Source organism: Musa acuminata, unplaced genomic scaffold, assembly GCF_036884655.1.
Source record: "Musa acuminata AAA Group cultivar baxijiao unplaced genomic scaffold, Cavendish_Baxijiao_AAA HiC_scaffold_1072, whole genome shotgun sequence".
In the NCBI taxonomy this organism is placed as follows: Eukaryota; Viridiplantae; Streptophyta; class Magnoliopsida; order Zingiberales; family Musaceae; genus Musa; species Musa acuminata.
In genome coordinates, this window is record NW_027021286.1 from 15,223 (window position 1) to 35,206 (window position 19,984).

The window sequence follows — 19,984 nt, forward strand, 5'->3', positions numbered from 1 at the left end:
CCGGGGTCTTCGGAGCCCTTCTCGAGCCGGTACTCTCACACGGGCTGGTGTATACTAGCAGCATCCGCACGTGTCCACTGGAGCCCAACTTGACCTGACCCAATCTATAATTAGACTCAGATCCACGAACCGCATTGCAACGTTATTTGAATTCGGCTCGAATTATTTTCAATCTAACTAAAACTAATTTATTTTAGTAAGTAAATGTGAAATTTAGATTTCAGGTATTATCATCAGCATTATATTATATATATATATAAGAAATTTGATTTCATCCTTTTAAGTGAATTAGATGTCGGTATGACTATTGTTAACAGTTTAATTTTCGCTTACAATGCATTCAAAACAAAATAAGATAATCACAATAATTAAGATAAGATCTTATTGTCTTGTTGAGAGGAAAGAAAGATTTAGTTTGGATTAGAGAGATGAACATAACACGTGATGTTTGAATATAATTTTATTTTATTTTCTGAGAAAATGGAAAGTTAGAGACGAGTGCAGAGTACTCGTCCGCGCAAGTCTCTAAATCTGTGAAAGCTCTGATGCATGCTCTTTAAGATCCAGAGATGATGAAGACTGAGGAACGCAGAGTGCTCAGCCAAAAGCCTCTGTGACCCACAATTTATATCACCCATCGATGATGACCCCATTCTCTTATCCGAAACAGGTGAGGGGACTGGGTCAGCTCTACCGGAGCAATGACCCTCTACGAGACTCACTGGTAATCAATGTTCGCTTTTGGAGATTGATTTGCTTCGACGAATGATTACAGATGTAGCTTTATTGTAGTTTATTCACAGAGTAATTATGTCTTCCTCATTGCTTTCTCTGTGATCCTACCATCAAGAAAGAACTGTTTACCTGTCACTGTGAAGCTAGTAGTAATGCACAGGACATGGCACTCACCAGTGATGAGACGGACCCAGTCACAAGCTTGTGCGCACCTGCTTCGACCTGGAACAGCCCGGAGAGCTCATGAACTCATCAAACTTGTCGTGTCCGTTTCAAGACACTAATGTTTCCAGGTATCCTTCTGCTTTCTTCCAAATGGGTTTTCGAATTCATACACTGCGCATAACGCATGAATCATATCACCACAGACTCTGCAGGTCGGCAAACTCTGGATCCGTGAATGCTTTCACATCTTCCAAGAGTATTGTCAGTCAAAACATTTATGGCGAAGACCACTGTGTGAAGCACGATTATCCAAGCCAAGAAGGGTGCCATCTTCAGGTACTTTCTCTATAATTCATGCCAAGAGAGAACGACCGCAGTCCATTATTCATGCACGGAGCCACCTCATCTTCGTTGTCGCGCAGTGTGCTCAGGATCTTTAACTCCCCCGTCGTCTCAGTCGAAACAAAAAGAAAAGGATAAAAAGGATTTTTTGTATCTTTTCTTCTTAGCGGTGCTAATTAAATGTGGAGTCGGGATTTGTTAGATAAGCGAGGCGCTTTAAGCTTGTTGCCTTTTCCTTTTTCTCTGAGTGGGGAAGGGGAATAGACTGGGCTGGCTGTCACGCTGCAGCCGAGAGGCCTTTGGATTGGTCTGTGTGATTAAGAATATTCTCTCTTTTTATTTTTGCTTTGTTTTTTCCGTGATCTTTGCCCCTCCTTCCTTTGCTTCTGCATCCTGTTTCAGAAAGATTTTTCCTTTGCCACCACCACCTACTCTTGTTGTAAAAGGCTCTTTGAAGCTCATCAAGTGTCGATGCAATTTCCAAGGGACTATTTTTGGATCTGAAGAAGCTATTTTTGGGTTCTTGCTGCAAGCTTTAATCCCTTCTTGGAAAAAAAACCAAAACATCATATTTATTGCTGTTGACTGCTGTCTCTGTGTTGATTTCTTCAGGTTGCTCTAAGTGGATTTCCTTGGGAATTTTTTTGCTGGTGGTAGTGAAATCTCTTGATCCAACTCTTCTTCTGTTGTTAGACTTGGGGGTTCTCGAGTTCATGAGGTAGACTGGGAACAAGATCTTGGAGTTGCAGCTTGGGGAGAATGGGGTGGATTTCACTTGCTTTTGGGGTTCTTTCTTGGATTTGCTTACTGGTTTCTGTGGGTGGGATTGGTGCTAATTGGGGGACACAGGCAAGCCACCCTCTATCGCCAACTACGGTGGTTCAGATGCTGAAGGAGAATGGGTTTCAGAAGGTGAAGCTGTTTGATGCTGAAGAGGGCACAATGAGTGCCCTGAGGAAGAGTGGGCTGGAGGTCATGGTTGGCATCCCAAATGACATGCTTGCGATGCTGGCCACTAGTATGAAGGCTGCAAACAACTGGGTGTCCAATAATGTCTCAGCATACATCAATGATGGAGTCAATATCAGGTTCTCACTTTCTTCATTACATTGCTTTCTAACTAGGGTTATATCTTGTGATCCATATGATTGCAGTTGCTAAATGATTCATTATGAACTTTTAATTTGAGATAATAGATCACCTCCAAGTATTCCAATAATACAATCCTGCATACACTTGATGAATATTGAGACATCGGGATTTAGCATATTGAACACAATCACTCTACCTAGCTGAGGACTCTTTTGTAGCATTTTTGGTGTATCACCTGGGAGTACTCGGAAACCGTAATCCTGCACACACTTGATGATATTGAGACCTGGAAATTTAGAATATTCCAAGAACACAATCCTGCATGCACTTGATGTATATTAAGAACTCGAGATTTAGCATATTGAAGACAATCACTACCTAGCTGAGGACTCTTTTGTTGCATTTTCGGAACAAAGCCGTCTTTTCTTTTCTTTTTGTCAAAAATAGAAGAACTATATTAACTCAAAGGATGATTACGAGGTAAAGCTTGCTCATCAGAGTACAAAATAGAGAGAAGAAGTCAGGATGCCAATCCTGCCTCCAAATGTGATCCGCTTTGGACCGTTTAGTAAAAGAAGCAAGTGAGTGGGCACACTGGTTGCCTTCCCTAAAGGCGTGCAACACTCTCCACTCGACAAACGAGTCAAGTAGAACAAAAATCTCGCAAAGAGACTTAAGAAGGAACCGAGGGAGTTCCTTCTTGAAACAGACCCATCTTAACTGCATAATATACCACGTTCTTTCAGCATTTATGCAGTCCTCACAATTGGGTGAGAAGTCATGGCTCTCCAAATCCTAACCAATATGGGACTACATGAAATTATTAAACACAAAGTTATAGGCCGATTGAAACTGTTTGTTTGTAAATAAAGAAAGAGATGAGGCACACAACACTGGGATCTAGAAGTAGGAGAGGAAGCAAAAAGTTGGGGTTTGAGGTCCAGTCTTCTGAGCTCCTAGTTCTGCTTGCAATGACTCATAATTTGCTTTTAGCTTTTCTATTTTCTTAAAGATCTTTCTTGATCTGGCAATTTAAGTATCAATGACTTTGTCAAATCTATACAGTTTCTTTAATGAATGTGTTGTTCTTTACTGTTATTACTTATTTCACCAAAAGAAAAATATATGAGAAATTAGTTGAAAGAACAGCATCACGTATTCTGCTAATAATCTAAATATTTCGCTCTATTGGAATTCTCATTATGCTAAATCTAACAAAAACATCTCAAATTGTTCCTGCCACTATGAAGTGTGTTCTATTCTTGCCTCTTCCCTTTAGAAACCATGTATGGCATGGTTAAAACTGCAACTTCTTTGACAGATGCTTACTGATAAGACGTTTTAATTCATATTAAAGCGACAACTATGGACATTATCAAAACATTTTAATTTTTGCAATCATAATTGTTATGATACACCATTAACTTTCTCATGAGCATGAAGCGGCTAGGTAGATATTATACCTTTTCGGGATTCCATCGTGCGTGTAAGAGCACAGAGCTGCTAAGCAATACCATTACCAAAACCGAATAACAACGTGGTCTTCTACGACAGCATGGAAATGAAGGGTTTCGCTCACCTCACGTTTCTTCTCCTCAAACGTGATTGCCAAGGGTCACCACTGCCTGTTATATTAGTTATATATTTATGGATTTATTAGTTTCCTCTCATTGGGAATCTACCATGTTCTAAACTGATTTTATTAGGAATGGATGCTAGCTGACTGGACTTTTTACAACGGATCTATGATTTTATTCGAATTTTTCTGAGAAGCTCCGTAACAAGTGATAATTAGGCCTCCTTAGGAGATATTTCCATCAGGATTACTATTGTAGTGATCAGGTTTGGGATTTGAAGAATTCCTAGATTGTAGATCCGTGTTCTATTTGCATTCTCCAAACCCCTTGTTTAACCTTTTCCTTTCTCAAACAAGAAGCTTCTTTGACGATATAAGTACTCTTCCTTGTGTTTTTCTATTTAGATGTTGATGTATGCTAATTTCCATGTATTGATATTGATCACGTCATATAAAACCTGAGCTGCCCCTTTCTTTATGAGGATTTCTTGACTTTTGGTTTATAATGGCAATCACTCGAACTGCAGTTAGCATGCAAGTCCAGCCTAGTGGTAAAGGTTGATGAACCAAGGTGACAGTACCTGAAATACTTTGTGATGTTCAATGCTGCAATTTAAACATTGTGTTCTGGTTCCCTCACATTGAAATTTTCAGAAGGAATAATTCATATTGATGCTTTGCTCAGCAAAATTTTGCTCTCTTATCATGAACAGGTATGTCGCAGTTGGAAATGAACCTTTCTTGCAGACCTACAATGGGAGCTTTCTGCAGACTACTTTTCCAGCACTCCAAAATATCCAAGGAGCTCTCATCAAAGCAGGCCTCAGTAACCAGGTCAAAGTCACTACTCCACAAAATGCTGATGTTTATGCGTCACCTAGTGGTCGACCTTCTGATGGGGACTTCCGCTCTGACATTCGCGACCTCATGCTGGCCATTGTCAAGTTCCTCAATGACAATGCCGCACCCTTCACCGTGAACATCTATCCTTTCATCAGCCTTTATAGCGACCCCAACTTTCCTGTGGACTATGCATTCTTCGAAGGATCTTCCTCTGCTGTCGTTGATGGTTCAGTCACATACAGCAACATGTTCGACGCAAATCTTGATACTCTCGTATGGGCCATGAAGAAGAATGGCTTCCCAAATCTCCCCATCATCGTTGGTGAGATTGGTTGGCCAACAGACGGCGACATGAATGCAAATGTTCAATATGCTCAGAAGTTCAATCAAGGATTCATGAACCACATCTCATCAGGGCAGGGCACACCGATGAGGGCTGGACCGATTGATGCATACCTTTTCAGTTTGATCGATGAGGATCAAAAGAGCATCCAACCAGGGAACTTCGAGCGGCACTGGGGTATCTACACTTACGATGGGTGGCCAAAGTATCAGCTGAATCTGGGGACGATGAAGACTGGCACGCTACTTCGTGCCAAGAATATCCAGTATCTGGACAAGAAGTGGTGTGTTCTGAAGCCCTCTGTCAACCTCGATAACTCAAAGGTCGCACCGAGCATCAGCTATGCATGTGCTAATGCAGATTGCACTAGTCTCGGTTACAAGACTTCGTGTGGCGATCTGGATGCCCGAGGGAATATATCATATGCTTTCAACAGTTTTTACCAGAAGAACGACCAGGACGATGTGGCTTGTGGTTTCGAAAACCTGGCGACGACCACCAACAAGGATCCATCCACTGGTACTTGCAGGTTTGGTGTAATGATCATAGCTGATTCTGGAATCAGATACCAGGGATCTGGTCTGATACTGTCTGTACTTCTTTCACTATTTCTTACCTTGTTTTGACATTATTATGCATGGTGTCTTCAAATTGCAGCCATACTTCCATGACTAGTGTGCATTCAGTGATCATGAGCTCTTAGCTATATAGAACAGAGTTAACACCTTTCATCTACAGTAGGAAGTTCCCCATTTATTTTTGCTTAGTTCTGTCTGAATGATTCATAATTACTTGGGTAGGATACTGTCACTACAAAGTCAGCTGTTAGAACTCAATCTGTCAGATAGTCAGCGGAAAGAACACAAACAAGAGCAGATGGGGCTTCAACGGACATGGGATGGGAGCCCAGATGCCTCAACCTCTGATGTGACGAGACTTCGCAAGTACAGTGAAATATTTTCCATGTCGAGGGCGGCAAGGCAAAATATCAAACATGTGGTGTGCTAACATCAGCCGAGCAAAATCACAAACAATTGGAGCTCAATTTGTCAGATCGTCGGCAGAAAGAACAAAAAACAGGAAAGGTTTCAGCGACATGACCTTCTTCTGCTCTCTCTGGGCAGCAGATGGGTGCTTCACAGGACATGGAATGGAGCCCAGCTGCCTTCACCTCTGATGTAATAAGTATCCGGAAATATTCGCAATGACGAGGCAAAATAACAAACATCTGATGTGCGTCAGTTAAAAATAAGTCCATAAAATAAATAAATAAGGTCAAAAATTCTTTCCGTTGCCGGGACTCGAACCCGGGTCTCTCGGGTGAGAGCCGAGTATCCTAACCAACTAGACTACAACGGATTCACATCCACCTTTGGATTAGATTTAATTATATATATAATCTAAATAAAAGATGCATCATTTCACCATTACATAAATGAGATGATGCAACAGCTCATAAAGAATTGGGAATTGTATTCCCCCCCCCCCCACTCAATGAGCTAATAAATGCAACATTGTAACACTTGGCATAAAGTATGTTAAGGAAATAGCCAATTGACTTGATTCTATGTTTTCTTTATCATGGTGATAGGGCACACAACAAAATACTCTGCCACTTGCTATCTCATTGAACCCCAACCAAGTACATGAAGCAAGTTGGTGTCATATATTTAGCATAGACACATAAAATATTAGAGCTCATATTAAATTCTACTTGTCAATTTGAGGACACCAAAGAACAAGCTTGGGTTTAAACAACTGGATTAGATGCAAGGATGCAACAGCTCAAGTGCTCTTGATGGAGATGAAAGGTGTTAGATAAAGCTAAAGTTCAAATTTTATAATATATTTTTGTCAATTATATTAACTACTTCATTAAAATTTAAATAATTGGTCCCTTGAACAATGCCCTCGTGAAGTAATATTTGGGCCACATTTTAGATTTTATAAAAAGAAATTTATTATTATATTTTTATTTTAAATCAAATCATCTACCTTCGTGTTCACGAGAGATAACAAAGGTTGAATCTTTATGTTCGATTCAACCAATTAAGATGTTTTTGCTTTACGAGATTCACTCGTGGACATTATGAAATTAGTTATATGAGAAAATAAATTATTGATTAATTATGTATCAACAAATATATTTTTTCTCTTTTGAATTTTTGATGCAATTTACCACCATCATCATGATCATCTCCATGAGTGGGTGTTGTGGAATAGGCAAAATGAGTTCACATAATATGCTGTGTTCTGCAATGGGGTTCCACAAGAAGAAACAAAGCCATCAAGTGTGATTTTGATATAGAAGAGCACCTCTGTACTGGATATGATGAAAGTTTCTATTGTGGATCAGATCAAGGAGCTAATCAAGTACAAAAATGTGGTTTTGTGCTGATGACTATAAAGAAGATGATTGAGCATAACCATAATGACAAGGTGGGTTTAGTGAAGTCAAATCAAGCAAACTGACATCATTTGAACACACACTGCCTTTGCTGCTGTGGTTTTTGATAGATCATTTGCATCTGGTGTCTAATCTTTCTCCCTTTTTTTGAAGTTTTTTCTTCTCAAGAGAATAGACAACATAGACTTGTCACTGTTTAAGAACTGCTTGGGAACTGAATCTGCAACCACACAAGACCAATGGTCAATCAATGATTAAGGCCAGGAGGCTTCTTAGTTAGAGTGTATCTATGCTTCCATTTTGTCCAAATTAATATGAATAGATGATTCATTAATTCCCATTGCACTTCCACCAAATTAAAAAATTCTTGGTATGCATGTTGCTAAAACCCCACTCTCTTTTATGACTTTATTTTACTCAGCTGCTACTGATAGTACACAGAGCAGATAAGTAGGTTCTTGTGTTGTTGTTTTCTAAACATTAGATGAGAGGTGTTTGTTTAACTACTCTTTTTTGTTTTTCTGTCTTGTCTTGACCCCCAGTGCAGACAATATCAATCTACAATTATCCATGGAAAGTCATTTACCTTACTGTATGTTGGTAATTCTTTTCATTCAAAACCTCATACTAAAAGTCCTCAATCAATTGTCACAGATTGCAAGTGCAACAAAACCTTGTTACACTGTGAGAAAGAACATGGCTTGATTCTGGTGGCACATCATTATCACAACCAATCAATGTGATAAACAGTACATCTCACAAACTTATTTTCTTAAAGACCAGCTATCTTGAAAGAGTGTCTTGAAGATGGAAAATTCCCTATACAATCATCAGTATGATTGGCCTCATGATGAATGAAATCAAAAAAATATTTCATAAGTTGGTCTATTTTGAGTTAAATAATCTTGAAGAAGAGCCTAAAAAATTGCCAAAGCCAGAGAGGCTGCTCCAGCAGCTGATGCCCCAAGCTACTGTCAGTGACACCAGGCCTTAAAGATTCCAAAAGAAAATGATAGGTTCATCTTCTCAGACCTCCAAGAAAACCACTGACAACATCAGGAACAGCCACAGCAGCAACAGCATCAATGCAAAAATGACTCCTTGGTGGCAGCTTTGTCAAGTGGCTGTTGATGCCTCCCCCCACTGATGGAACAGGAACTCAGGTCCACATGATATTAAAATCTGCTCCTTGCAGAGGTCCCAAGTTAGATGGGTCAAATAATGTTGACCTACCAAACCTAGATCCGACACTTATGAACAGTTCAGTTTGGTGTAGCCTTCAAGAAATCCATGTGCCAATGTCTTTAGCTCATTCAAGGCAGCAACTCATATATTAAAGTTAGATATATTACTACAGATCCTATAAGGCATGGTGATATGATGCAAGTGATAAGCTCATGTAGATGGTTTCATGATCTTGGAAAATCATTTTTTTTTATTATCATAGGTTTTAATTATCTGACATATAAGAGTTCAGAGTCAATCCAAGTTTGACATTCAAATTTATCGTAAACCTTATGTGTTTTATAGTGAATCTTTGGCTACTACTCAATTAAGAAACCATTAGTCACTCGGAAGAAAGATGTTTATTTATAAAGGAATAATTTAAATATATTAAAAAAAAATTAAAATAAAATTATAAATAATAAAATAAGAATGTTAAATAGGAATCTCTAATATGAGTAGACCCTTCGTACTATTTATTAGACAAACTCACCGGGGGGTGAGTGTATTCGACTCTGACGTTGGACAAAGTTGTAATTATATTCCAATAGTCGAATTTTCTCGTCTTCTTTAATTTCCCAATATATTCTTACTTTTTTGCCAGAATTCCCATCTTGTCGCACCTCTTCGAGCTCCTTTCTCACTCGGGGCTGCCATCTCTCTCCTCGCCGCCCATTTGGAGCGAGACAAGATGGAGTGCTCTCTCAGACAGGAGGGGCGAGTGTTCTGGTGCGGCCAGGTGACCGCACGTGATCGTTGCAGTGCATTTCTGGTGGCTGTTTCCGCTCTCGGTTCAATGCACCTCCACCAAAGATCGATTTCGATCAAAACAATCTGGAACGAATGGTGGGTCTCACAAACGCCGCCCGGCTTGAACCCTAGAACGTTCCCAATAATTAGGGTTCAAGATTCCGCCCTTTCAAGGGTTCTCACCGGTATGTTCCTTTTTATCCTTTCCCCACCGGGTAAAAGTTGCATTTTGGTTTCCGTGTTTGATATTGCTGCTCCCCTTGGGGAGGTAAAAAGTACGCTTTTTTTCTTTACCGAGCTTGGTCCGATAAAGATGGCGGGTTGGTCTGATAACAACGATGCAATTGGGTCCTTATGGCCAAAGATCTCTTCTAGCCCTTTCCTTCTCCGGATTAAACCTAATCTGAAGCTTGTAAGAAGTATAGAATGGAAGATCTGGCTTAGACATTAGTTAATTTGCAGTACCGTTTCCTTTCGACGTTCTGTGACAGTAACTTTGGTTGGTTGCTTTCCTGTACGAAAGCCACTGGGTTCCTTGTTATCAATTACGTGGGAGACTGCAGTAAAAAGGGCAAAAAAAGGGCACGAAGAAGCATGCTATCGTGTTTCCATGTGCTTGTACCACTTGTGTGTCCACATGTCGCGTTTGGTCGCTTTCTTTACCTTTTCCTCACGGCAAGCCTTTTCCTTGCGATCTCCTTTTTGATGTGTTGATGGAGAAGGTGAAAGATTTCTAGCTTTTTAGCTCGGTTTGTGGTTAACTGTGCTTGTGTGGGAGGAAATAAAAGGCATTCCAACATCTTTCATCCAAGAATAGAAAGTTAGAGCTATCCCAAGTTGACTTCTTTGTTTATTTTCCTTCAGCCCGAACAATGCCTTGTGGTCGATTGATAAGAAGTGTTCTGTGGTAGCTCAAGTTATTTGACACCTTCCGATGGGAGGACCCGAGTACACGGAATAAAGTTGATCATAGATTGGTGGAGCAGAAAATTTTGAGAGAAAATAACTACGGGGTAAAGTTGATATCCATGGATGTGTTCCTTTTTAAGGGAGCACTAGTGCTAATTGTTTTATCAGCCAACTGGTAGTACAGACGTTGATCAGATTTGTGGCAGAATAAACCAACAGAGGGAAATTTGTGTCTTGTGTGTTTTTTCATGTTTCAGCTGTAAGAAAAGGAAGTGTAAGAAATGCCTTAGATGCTTCCGAGTCATTGCTCCCGTGAAAGGAGTTTGCTGTAGCCTGGATCAAAGAAGATAAGCGCAGAAGATTCATTATGTTTCTGTGAGTTCAGCAGGAAACACGATTGATGCTTTTGTTATTGATGTGTATGGACATTAACCGTATCCTGGCATGACAACCGCAGGTAAAGATTGCTCTTTTCCATCCCATTGCTATGTTTTTCCCTGATCTGATCAACAAGTGTTTGATTGCAGTTTGCTTTTCACAAGCTCCTGTCATTAAGGATGGAAGAAGTCAAGAAGAGCCTGTGAAATTTTCTTGGTCTGTACTCTTCTTTTTTTATCCAGATTAAGTGAGTTCTGTTTACTCTTTTTTGGTTGAATTTATTCTCGCTTGATGATCCAGCACCTCCGAGTGCATTTTATTAGTCATTTCTTCCATCAGAATTATACTTGAAATCTGCAAGTGCTTCTTGGATGGATTGGGTTGCGAAGACTCCATTCCAGTGGGATTGGGAAACTCTGGAATTATTCAGTGAAAAAGAAAAAGAAATATGTAAATCTGCACAAGAACCTCTGTTGAAGAGTCAAGGCAGCATGGGTATCTGCAATGGATCTGTGTGTTCATCTCATGGTGAAGCATCATCTGCTCTAGAATTGGGCAATAGTTCATCCAAAATCTTTGTCTCGTCATCGGTTGACTCTTCACCTAAGACAGAACAGAGAAATTTGGAGTTTAACTTTAATTCAGCTGAAGCGACCCCTCATAGCTCGAATAAGATTATCTTTGCAAGGGTTGGGGGTTCTGGAACTTCACCTGTTCCTTTGGCTGCAGGCCGCCCTAAGGAACCACTTACTCGTTTGAAGCTTGGGCACACCTATTTTGAAGAAGGTGGTGCAAAGAATAATGTCAAAAGCTCATCTTCCTTGCCTCCTTTGGCCTCATCCGCTGTTGTAGCTAAGAAACCTAGGGTGTCTCAGCAGAGCTCACAAAGCCCCTACTGCCAGGTTGAGGGTTGTAACATTGACCTTACCATAGCTAAAGATTATCATCGCAAACATAGAATCTGTGAAAGCCATTCAAAGTCTCCCAAGGTAATTGTAGCTGGTCAGGAGCGCCGGTTTTGTCAACAGTGTAGCAGGTGAAGCTCTTTTAAGTTGCTTTGTGAAAGTGAATGAAACATATTATCGAGCTCTTTTAAGTAACTTATATCTTATGGATCATTTTGGTTTTTCCCTCTTTAACACATTGTCAACACACCTTTGCTGCCCAATATCGTCATGCTGATTGTAGTAGTTACACAAGCTTAGATGGCTAATGTGAACAGAATCTGAAGCTCTAAATGAAATGACTGGTGAAAGGATTAGTAACTCTATATTTGGGTATTGCATCAGGACTTTATAGTACATATTCTATGCAAGTGTTTTCTGGTCATTGTGTTGTATGGTGTGCTCCAGATATATGTTCTGTTGAAAAATTTCATACGATTTGTTTTATTGACAAATCAAACAACCTGAAAATAACCTTTCGGTTATTCCAGGTTCCATCATTTGTCTGAGTTTGATCAAACAAAGAGAAGTTGCCGTAGGCGTCTATCTGATCATAATGCACGCCGAAGGAAGCCACAGCCAGCAACGATCTCATTCAATTCTTCAAGGATTTCCTCATCATTTTATGGTATAACTTGACTATGTCCTTGAAATTAGCAACTCGAATCTTTTTTCTTCTTCCTAAAGAATGGTAGCTTCAGGCAGCTATGTTCATTTTCTTACAAGCATAATGGAATTTTGGTTAACAGTTTTGCTGTTTCTTTTTAAAAAACAATATTTCTATTTCTTTTTCTGTTTACTGAATAATTAAATTCAGGCACATGATTTGGAAGCACGTTATTAACGCTCTTAAACTGTTGTTTTTCTTGGATTGGCAATAGAATTTCTCCTTTTCTGCATTTAGTGATTATTTTAGTATTATTGTATTTTCAAATGGATTTAAGTTAAATATATGGGTTAAGATGCATTTTTAGGTTTGTGTTAACTGCACAAATGGTCTTATTCTTAGTATTCCACAAGTGACTGCTTCTCTTGTATAAAGTCACTTTTGTTTATTTTAATTTCAGATCCTTCACTCTCTTCTTGGATTGTATATTATTTCTTGCCTCTTTTTATATTATCTCCTGACATTTTGTTGCATCCTGTTTCAGCTTAAAAGGGTTATCTGAAATTTATTCCATAAGTTTGATTGTAGCCAATGGTTTCAGTTATTTAAGTCGGATTTGATTTTTTTCCCCTTAGTGCTGTCAACTCTGATGCCTGCATCAGCTGGTTGCAAGAATCCATTATTAGATGCATTCACTTGAAATCTTTCCTTTTCTTTTTCTGCAGCATGCCTTTTTTTGCTTATTGCCTTGTACATAGCTTAATGGTGGAAAGTTGGAACATCATGGCTTACTGTTGTCGTAGTTGTTGTCTTGTATCTTTTTTGCTTCTTACTGGTTCAAGTTGACACCACTTTGTTCAGACCAGCATGAAATGTCATTAAAAGCAGCTTCTGCTACTGTGTTTAACACCCACGTTGGATATATGCACAACACATAGTCAGTAGTACATCCAAACCTAGGAATATCGAGTCTTGTAGGACCACGTTCAATTCTCCAATATCAGATTACAATTGAGAGGAGACGAGTGAACGTGTACTAGCAGCTTAGCAAATTGCTTCTTCAGTAGCTGTTGAACATGTACTAGAACTGGTTAATTATAGTAACTAGGCATGTCTGTGGATTGCCAACCTTCCATTTGCAATCTGTAGCAGTTTGAGTGAATGAACATTTTTGTTCTTTTTGTTGTTAGCATATGTGGTTGCTGGACATTTTTGCCTTGTCAATTTAAGAAGTACAAAATTCACTTTGGAAATTGCAATTGTTTATGTTAACTGCTTGTAGATCCCAGGATTACAACCTTTTTCACCGCAACTTGAATGAAGGTTTTCTCTCCATATGTTTTATCTTATTGTGATCCTGTACAGATGATAGACATCAGATGAATCTTGATTTTGGTCCAACTCCTCTGGGTCACATGACAACCACCGTAAGTTTCCCATGGGATGGCCCAAGCAACTTCAAGCTTGTTCAACCCAATTCTTGGACAAAGTCAAATAAAGTAGCAGGCATTAATGGGCAGCTGCAGTTTTCTAAATCTTGTCAAACACACAATATTTCCACCCTTCGCCATGTCAACATGGACGGGCTGTTGCCTACCAAGGGCACCACTGTCGATGTCTTAAATGAAGGTAACATTTTGAAGCACTAACAGAGTTTGTTGAGAAAAGGAAATAGCTGTCTATTAATCTTTTGTATCCATGTTTGGAACTGTTGTATTTTAGGTATAGATATACCAACTTTATTGTCTCTTTCTGTGCACACCTTAACACCGTGTGTGAAGGACCTGCCATGGTCTTTTGCATGGGGGAAAACGTATGTCTTATGTGTTCCTCTCTTCGGTAAGACATGTATCAGGAGAATTTTCCACTTCTCATTTGCATGATAAGCTAAGCTATGCTCTTCTTCCATGAACATTACAAAAAGATTAGTAGCTATTCTTTCTGGCGATTTTTGACATAGAATACAACTGAAAATCAATATACTTTGTGCATATTCAGGATGATTGGTTCCTATAATGCACTCCTTGTTCTGAAGCTAGCCATACCGAATTAGTCTTCAGGTTAACATTCAAGTTTGTACTTTACAGCTCTGGAATCATCTGCTTTTGCTTCCAACTTGGATGGAGCACCGGGTCTTGGTTGTGCTCTCTCTCTTCTGTCAAATGATCCATGCGGTTCAGCCAACCCAGGACCAACTTCTCATATCAAGCTTGCTAAAGCAAAGAATGCAGTTGCTATCCGTCCTGCTGCAAGTCCGATTGATTTAGCAACAAGGTTTTTGCAGGATGATCAGTCACCATCACAGTCCATGATGCTGCCGTTCAACCCGCAAAACGGTAATGGTGGTCAGTTCCAGGAGTTTCAGCTGCACAAAGCATCATACCAAGCCTCCTTCTTCGACTCCACTCGGATACACTGAGACCCTCGACCAGATCACTATTACATTGTTCTGAATCCAAGGTCAGTTTCTACTTCATATACTTTCTTGTTTAATGCTCTGCAAATTTGCACTGTGATCTCTCAGTGATGCTTTTGTATACCAGGTGATGTTCTTGCTATCGACACTGGATTGATCAGCTCCAGATGCTTGGCAACGTTTACTTGTATGCCTTTCTGTGGCATCCACTCCGATACCATCAGCCCCGACTCTTAAGGCTTTCTTCCTTTCCCTTGTTCCGGTGAAAGATGGAAGCGCGTCGATAAGTGATCCTGTCATCGAAGAAGTTTACTTCCTTGATGAGCTTCAATGAGGTTCCCTTCGATCTATTTATAGTTAGAGTATCTGTCTATGCCAAACAGCACTAAATTTCCCAGCTGAGAACATTTGCTGCTTCTATTACTGCTTTGTTCTTTATGAATGACTATGGAAACCTTTGGTCAATAAGATCATGAACTATCGAAGCCCTCCTGCATTCCTGCATTCTCGATCGAACATTTACCGAACTCGATGAGAAACTGGATGCACAGCGCGCTCGCGCGTGCGTGCGGACATACACACACACTATATATATATATATATATATATATATATATATATATATATATATATATATATATATAATATGCTTGTTAAAGTGGTAAAGGCGAACCTAATATGAAGGGCCACGTATCAATTATTTTTTGAATTATTTATGAAAGAATCATGCAATAGTCAAGAATCAATTCTGGATGTGCTCATGCTCATATCCCACAATAATAAAAGAAAAAGATGATAGAATATAGACATTTGAAGAGAGAATAAAGGCAACGATCAAATATTTTTAATTTGATAGCCAAATAAATTTTCATGGAAGGAATTACTCATAAAACCTCAAATTTTTATCTTTTTAGCATAATTTCAAATAATTATCGTCGAACATTCTTTTCAATTTTCCGAGTATAAGTAGATATAAAAAAAAAATCTAATTTACATTGCTATTTTTTAGAAAACCTATTAGAAGATAAGAATATTACGAATACTTTTGTTATTTAGGAAGTGGTTAAATAAGTTTTAACATTAATAGGACACATGCCAAATTTTACATGCATAATGGTAAACATGAAATTGTCAAAGGACAGATAGGTAAATATATATAGCAACGCCGAAAGCAACGGGACGAAAGGGGCGTTTAAATTGCTTGCGTACTTCGCACGCGGACTGTCCATTCTATTCAACGGCCGACTTCTTTAGGCATTAAGTCGCTATCCCCCGTCATACCACGCAGAACCGTCCGTTTAAGATCGGACGGTCTATCGACGACGCTCTTTCCACGTGCGTTCCCGTCGACCTCCATCACGACCCGCTATTAAAAGCCTTCGTCTAGCTGGAAAAGAGAGCCGTGTCTGCGTTCGCTTCTCTCGAAGGTATGCGCTACTTTCTCTCTCTCTCTCGCTTGTTCTTCGTCTTGTGCCTCTCGATTAAGGATTCGATGCATCGAGTTGGGTTTTCTTGCTCGATCTCTGTGTTTGACGGGTTCTGCACAAGATTAATCTCATCGATCGGTCTTTCTTGTTCGTAGTAATGAGGATAACGTCGGTGATTGAGGTGATGAATAGTCTGCATGCTAAAATTTGAAGCTTTCATGTGTTGTCATCTCCTCCGCGAGATGCAGATGTTTGTAACTAGTGCAAAATTGTACTTTGCTTCGAATTTTCAGGATGATGCTGTGATTTCTCCTTATTTTTGGCGTTTTATACTTTTGTAAGCACGTCTCACTGATGTTAATTGGACACTAAGAAATTTTTCTGAGGTTAGTTGCATTACGAAGTCCATATTTAGGGTTCCATAATCGACACTTGGAATCGAGGATGTTTCATGTATATGAATGCTCTCCATGACATAAAGTTTTGTCTGACCTCTGCTATGTTGAGATTTTTTCTCTGTTGCCAGTAGTGCTCCCATATGGTGCATATATAGCTTCGTTACTTGGTCATCATCACTAAAAGCTTTACATTTCAATTGATACCTATAATTGCAAGGCAGAATTTTGAAGTTCCGTAATTGTAGGAACCTGAGAGATCTGCAAAAAGGGTACAACATGTCCGGAGGCATAGCACGCGGTCGTCTCGCAGAAGAACGCAAAGCGTGGCGTAAGAATCACCCCCATGTGTGTTGCTCTCTCTGATTGTGGGCTCATAGAATGTTTATAGCGTCAAATTGATTTATTGTACTTATATTTTAGTGGTGCCAATATTGGTAGGGTTTTGTGGCTAAGCCAGAAACATTGGCAGATGGTACTGTGAATCTGATGATATGGCATTGCACGATCCCTGGTAAGCCGGGGGTAAGTCTGATTCTAATCTCATACATGAATATCTTTGTTTGCAATCTTCATTTTCCTAGATAGCTCTTTAATTTTGCCCTTTCTTGCGCATAATTAGTTGTCTTACTATTTTTACCATGATTTGATTTTGATAACCACATGAAGTTTCTTGACAACCCGTTTACTATCCTGATGAATAGATATTTATGTAATTTGGTTTCTCAAAATAAATGGTAAATATATGAAGCAAGTTGATTAGACCATTCCAGACTTGGGTGTCTGGTTGTTGCTGTGTGACTCATTTTGTCTTTTTTCTCCTTGAAGATTTTTGTTTATTCTTCTTAATCTTCTCTTCTCATTTTTCTCCTCCTTTTGATATGTTTGGAATATGGAATTTGTTGGTTTCGTTGTCTACTAAAGTAGCTGAACTGACTATATTGCCAGAAATAAGGGAAAAGTTTCTATTAAGTTGCCGAATGAATTGAAGCAATATTTTTCATGTTTCTTTATCAGTTTTATTAGTTTGTGCGAATGTATTATTTTGAACAACAACAATAACGTAAAGACAGTGCTTTAAAGTCTCAGCTTCTTGGGATCAAGCTTAGGAGTCCTTTCTGTGATGAGATCTAATTTGGATTTGTCCAGGATTGCAATTTTCACTAAAAAGATTGGTACTTTTTTCTCTTGTTCTATTAAAATCTTACTTGGTCTTCCTTCATATGTATCAAATTTTTTTGTGTTATAACCTTCTGATGTTTTATAAGGTATTTCCCAACACGTATGGACCACTTAGATGAGTTAATGTCATCCTCAGCCAGTACTACCTCGGACCTGCTTGAGATGCAATCAATTATTGTCTTTCTTAGTGGCTCTGCTATCTCAACAATATCATCGTGATCTAATGTTTTGGTGCATAATGTTTGCTAATTACCGGATGTTATTAACACTGAGGCATGATTTCGTAGCTTGTAAATTATCCATTTTAGTACCCGTTCTGTAAAGAAAGTTTCATGAAAAAACAAATGTATGGTTTTTATGTATATGAATTATGCTTACGTAAACTGATTTTCTCACAACATAGTGGATGACAAATTAGATGTGCAAACAAACAATTCTAGTGAAAGCAATTGTAGAGAAGCAGAAAGCTACTCTTGCAATCATATGGACTTGTTGATACGTGCAATTTTAGGAAAAAAATTAATAGTAATGGACTTGTATGTATAATACCCTAAAGTGCAATGCCTTGTTAAAACATTATGTTGAACCACTAGAATCAAGGGTGCTTAAATTTAATGCAGGCTTATTTGCAAAAGATAAATACTATCATATATTTCCCTTTTCTAGGTATATTTGAGCTAGACATCTGAGTTAAAGTCTTGTCAGGACAGGTGTGTACTCTTAAAATCATAATTTGCAATATTTGCATTGCAGACTGACTGGGAAGGCGGCTACTTTCCCCTAACACTCTATTTTAGTGAGGATTACCCTAGCAAACCTCCCAAGTGTAGGTTTCCGCAGGGCTTCTTCCACCCAAATGTCTATCCTTCAGGAACAGTGTGCCTTTCAATTCTCAACGAGGACAGTGTAAGCTACTGCTGCAAACCATCTTCATTGGCATATGTCGCTGTTAAATGTGTTATGACCTGCCTTTGTCATATGCAGGGATGGAGGCCAGCCATAACAGTGAAACAAATACTTGTGGGGATACAAGACTTACTAGATCAGCCAAATCCTGCTGATCCTGCTCAGACCGATGGCTATCATCTTTTCATCCAGGTCCGTCTTATCAAAATCTGCATGGCTTCTTTGTGGGCTTGTCAGGGCACCAATTTGTGATTCTGATGCAAGAAGCTAACATGTCTGCTAACTTACAGGATCTTGAAGAGTACAGAAGACGTGTTCGACAGCAAGCCAAGCAGTATCCTGCTCTTGTCTAGTCTCACCAACTCGTGCCATGTATCGTAGGCGATAGACTTTTGCTTGTTATTCTGACAACTAGTTCCAGTCTGAAATCAGCTGTCAGTGTGGTGATTTGCCTAAATGCATATAGACCAATGCTACTCCCTTGTTCATCCATGTGTAACGTACTTCGTTAATTGCAAATGAATTGTTGTGATCATTAGCTATCTCAATATTACTGATCAGGTTGATCACGATACCTCGAATGGGTTAAAATTGATCCATACCTATCGGTATCTAGAAAATTTTTGCGAGTGCTTATGCTTTCAGTGCAAGTTCATGAATCTGGTTTACTGATTACAGTTGAAAATTTGCTCATTGTGTCAAGGTGCATTTGCAACTTGGGCATCACACATTGCATCAAAGATTAGCTTCTCCATCTAACCAGTGTGCATGCTACATAACAAATTGTGTGCCACATGAACATTCCTTGTGTACACACTTTATGACATCTTGATGAACTCAAGTTGGAGAGAAGTAAAATTTGTTGTCTGTTGATATCCTTTTTGCAGCAGTAGTTTCTTATGAATATGATTTGGAAAATTGAAAGGAAATTAGGTCCTACTTATCAACCCAATCTGAACTCTATTCACTACAGCTAATCCATGTTATTAATCTATGAGTCAGAATAAAGCACTCATCAAATGGTATCTTTTATAGCATCAACGATCTTTGCCTTGTGTAATCCATGTCCTCCATAGTGGAGTGTGACCACATCAAGTTGCATTAACAAAGATTGATGTCTGATAGTGGAAGAACATGAGGAATTTGTGCAAGAATGATTCTGTTCCCATGGTCTTAGAGATCAAGATTAGAAGAATGTATTATTAACTGTGATCATCCATCAAACATTTCTCTTGGGAATAAGATCCTAAACAATATAGGTTAATCATACTTGTTAAGATTATTTAGTTAAAAATATGCATATATATATATAATATCTTAAATATACTTAAATATATTCTCAT

At 39.0% G+C, this 19,984-nt stretch overlaps 3 protein-coding genes and 1 non-coding gene across 10 annotated transcripts; 3 read left to right on the forward strand and 1 right to left on the reverse strand.

Annotated features, from left to right (window-relative positions):
- Nucleotides 1-1,097: 1,097 nt before the first annotated feature.
- On the forward strand, nt 1,098-5,767 carry LOC135582022 (glucan endo-1,3-beta-glucosidase 6-like). 5 transcript variants are annotated; one of them, XM_065177609.1, is made up of 3 exons: nt 1,098-1,236; nt 1,855-2,330; nt 4,624-5,767. In XM_065177609.1, exons 2-3 carry the CDS (start codon nt 2,002-2,004, stop codon nt 5,720-5,722), a joined length of 1,428 nt encoding a protein of 475 aa, XP_065033681.1. In that variant the 5' UTR covers nt 1,098-1,236; nt 1,855-2,001; the 3' UTR covers nt 5,723-5,767. The 5 variants fall into 5 exon arrangements, with proteins under 5 accessions (XP_065033681.1, XP_065033680.1, XP_065033678.1 ...); XM_065177608.1 differs by lacking the exon at nt 1,098-1,236 and adding an exon at nt 1,297-1,854 and having other exon boundaries at nt 1,936-2,330; XM_065177606.1 differs by lacking the exon at nt 1,098-1,236 and adding an exon at nt 1,297-1,761.
- A 615-nt stretch (nt 5,768-6,382) lies between these two features.
- On the reverse strand, nt 6,383-6,455 carry TRNAE-CUC (transfer RNA glutamic acid (anticodon CUC)). The gene has a single exon. It is a non-coding gene; the product is annotated as a tRNA-Glu (tRNA).
- Nucleotides 6,456-9,368: 2,913 nt separating this feature from the next.
- Nucleotides 9,369-15,227, forward strand: LOC135666075 (squamosa promoter-binding-like protein 12). Of its 2 annotated transcripts, XM_065177589.1 has the most exons (7): nt 9,369-9,662; nt 10,644-10,843; nt 10,914-11,800; nt 12,200-12,336; nt 13,681-13,944; nt 14,403-14,775; nt 14,859-15,227. In XM_065177589.1, the coding sequence occupies exons 3-6, from the start codon at nt 11,136-11,138 to the stop codon at nt 14,732-14,734; spliced, it is 1,398 nt and encodes a 465-aa protein (XP_065033661.1). In that variant the 5' UTR covers nt 9,369-9,662; nt 10,644-10,843; nt 10,914-11,135; the 3' UTR covers nt 14,735-14,775; nt 14,859-15,227. The 2 variants fall into 2 exon arrangements, with proteins under 2 accessions (XP_065033661.1, XP_065033662.1); XM_065177590.1 differs by lacking the exon at nt 9,369-9,662 and having other exon boundaries at nt 9,768-10,843; nt 10,914-10,980.
- An 872-nt stretch (nt 15,228-16,099) lies between these two features.
- LOC135666115 (SUMO-conjugating enzyme SCE1-like) lies at nt 16,100-19,189 on the forward strand. Of its 2 annotated transcripts, none has more exons than XM_065177655.1 (6): nt 16,100-16,158; nt 16,802-16,901; nt 16,995-17,078; nt 18,489-18,641; nt 18,720-18,833; nt 18,932-19,189. In XM_065177655.1, exons 2-6 carry the CDS (start codon nt 16,833-16,835, stop codon nt 18,992-18,994), a joined length of 483 nt encoding a protein of 160 aa, XP_065033727.1. In that variant the 5' UTR covers nt 16,100-16,158; nt 16,802-16,832; the 3' UTR covers nt 18,995-19,189. The 2 variants fall into 2 exon arrangements, with proteins under 2 accessions (XP_065033727.1, XP_065033728.1); XM_065177656.1 differs by lacking the exon at nt 16,100-16,158 and adding an exon at nt 16,293-16,339.
- The last annotated feature ends 795 nt before the right edge of the window (nt 19,190-19,984 follow it).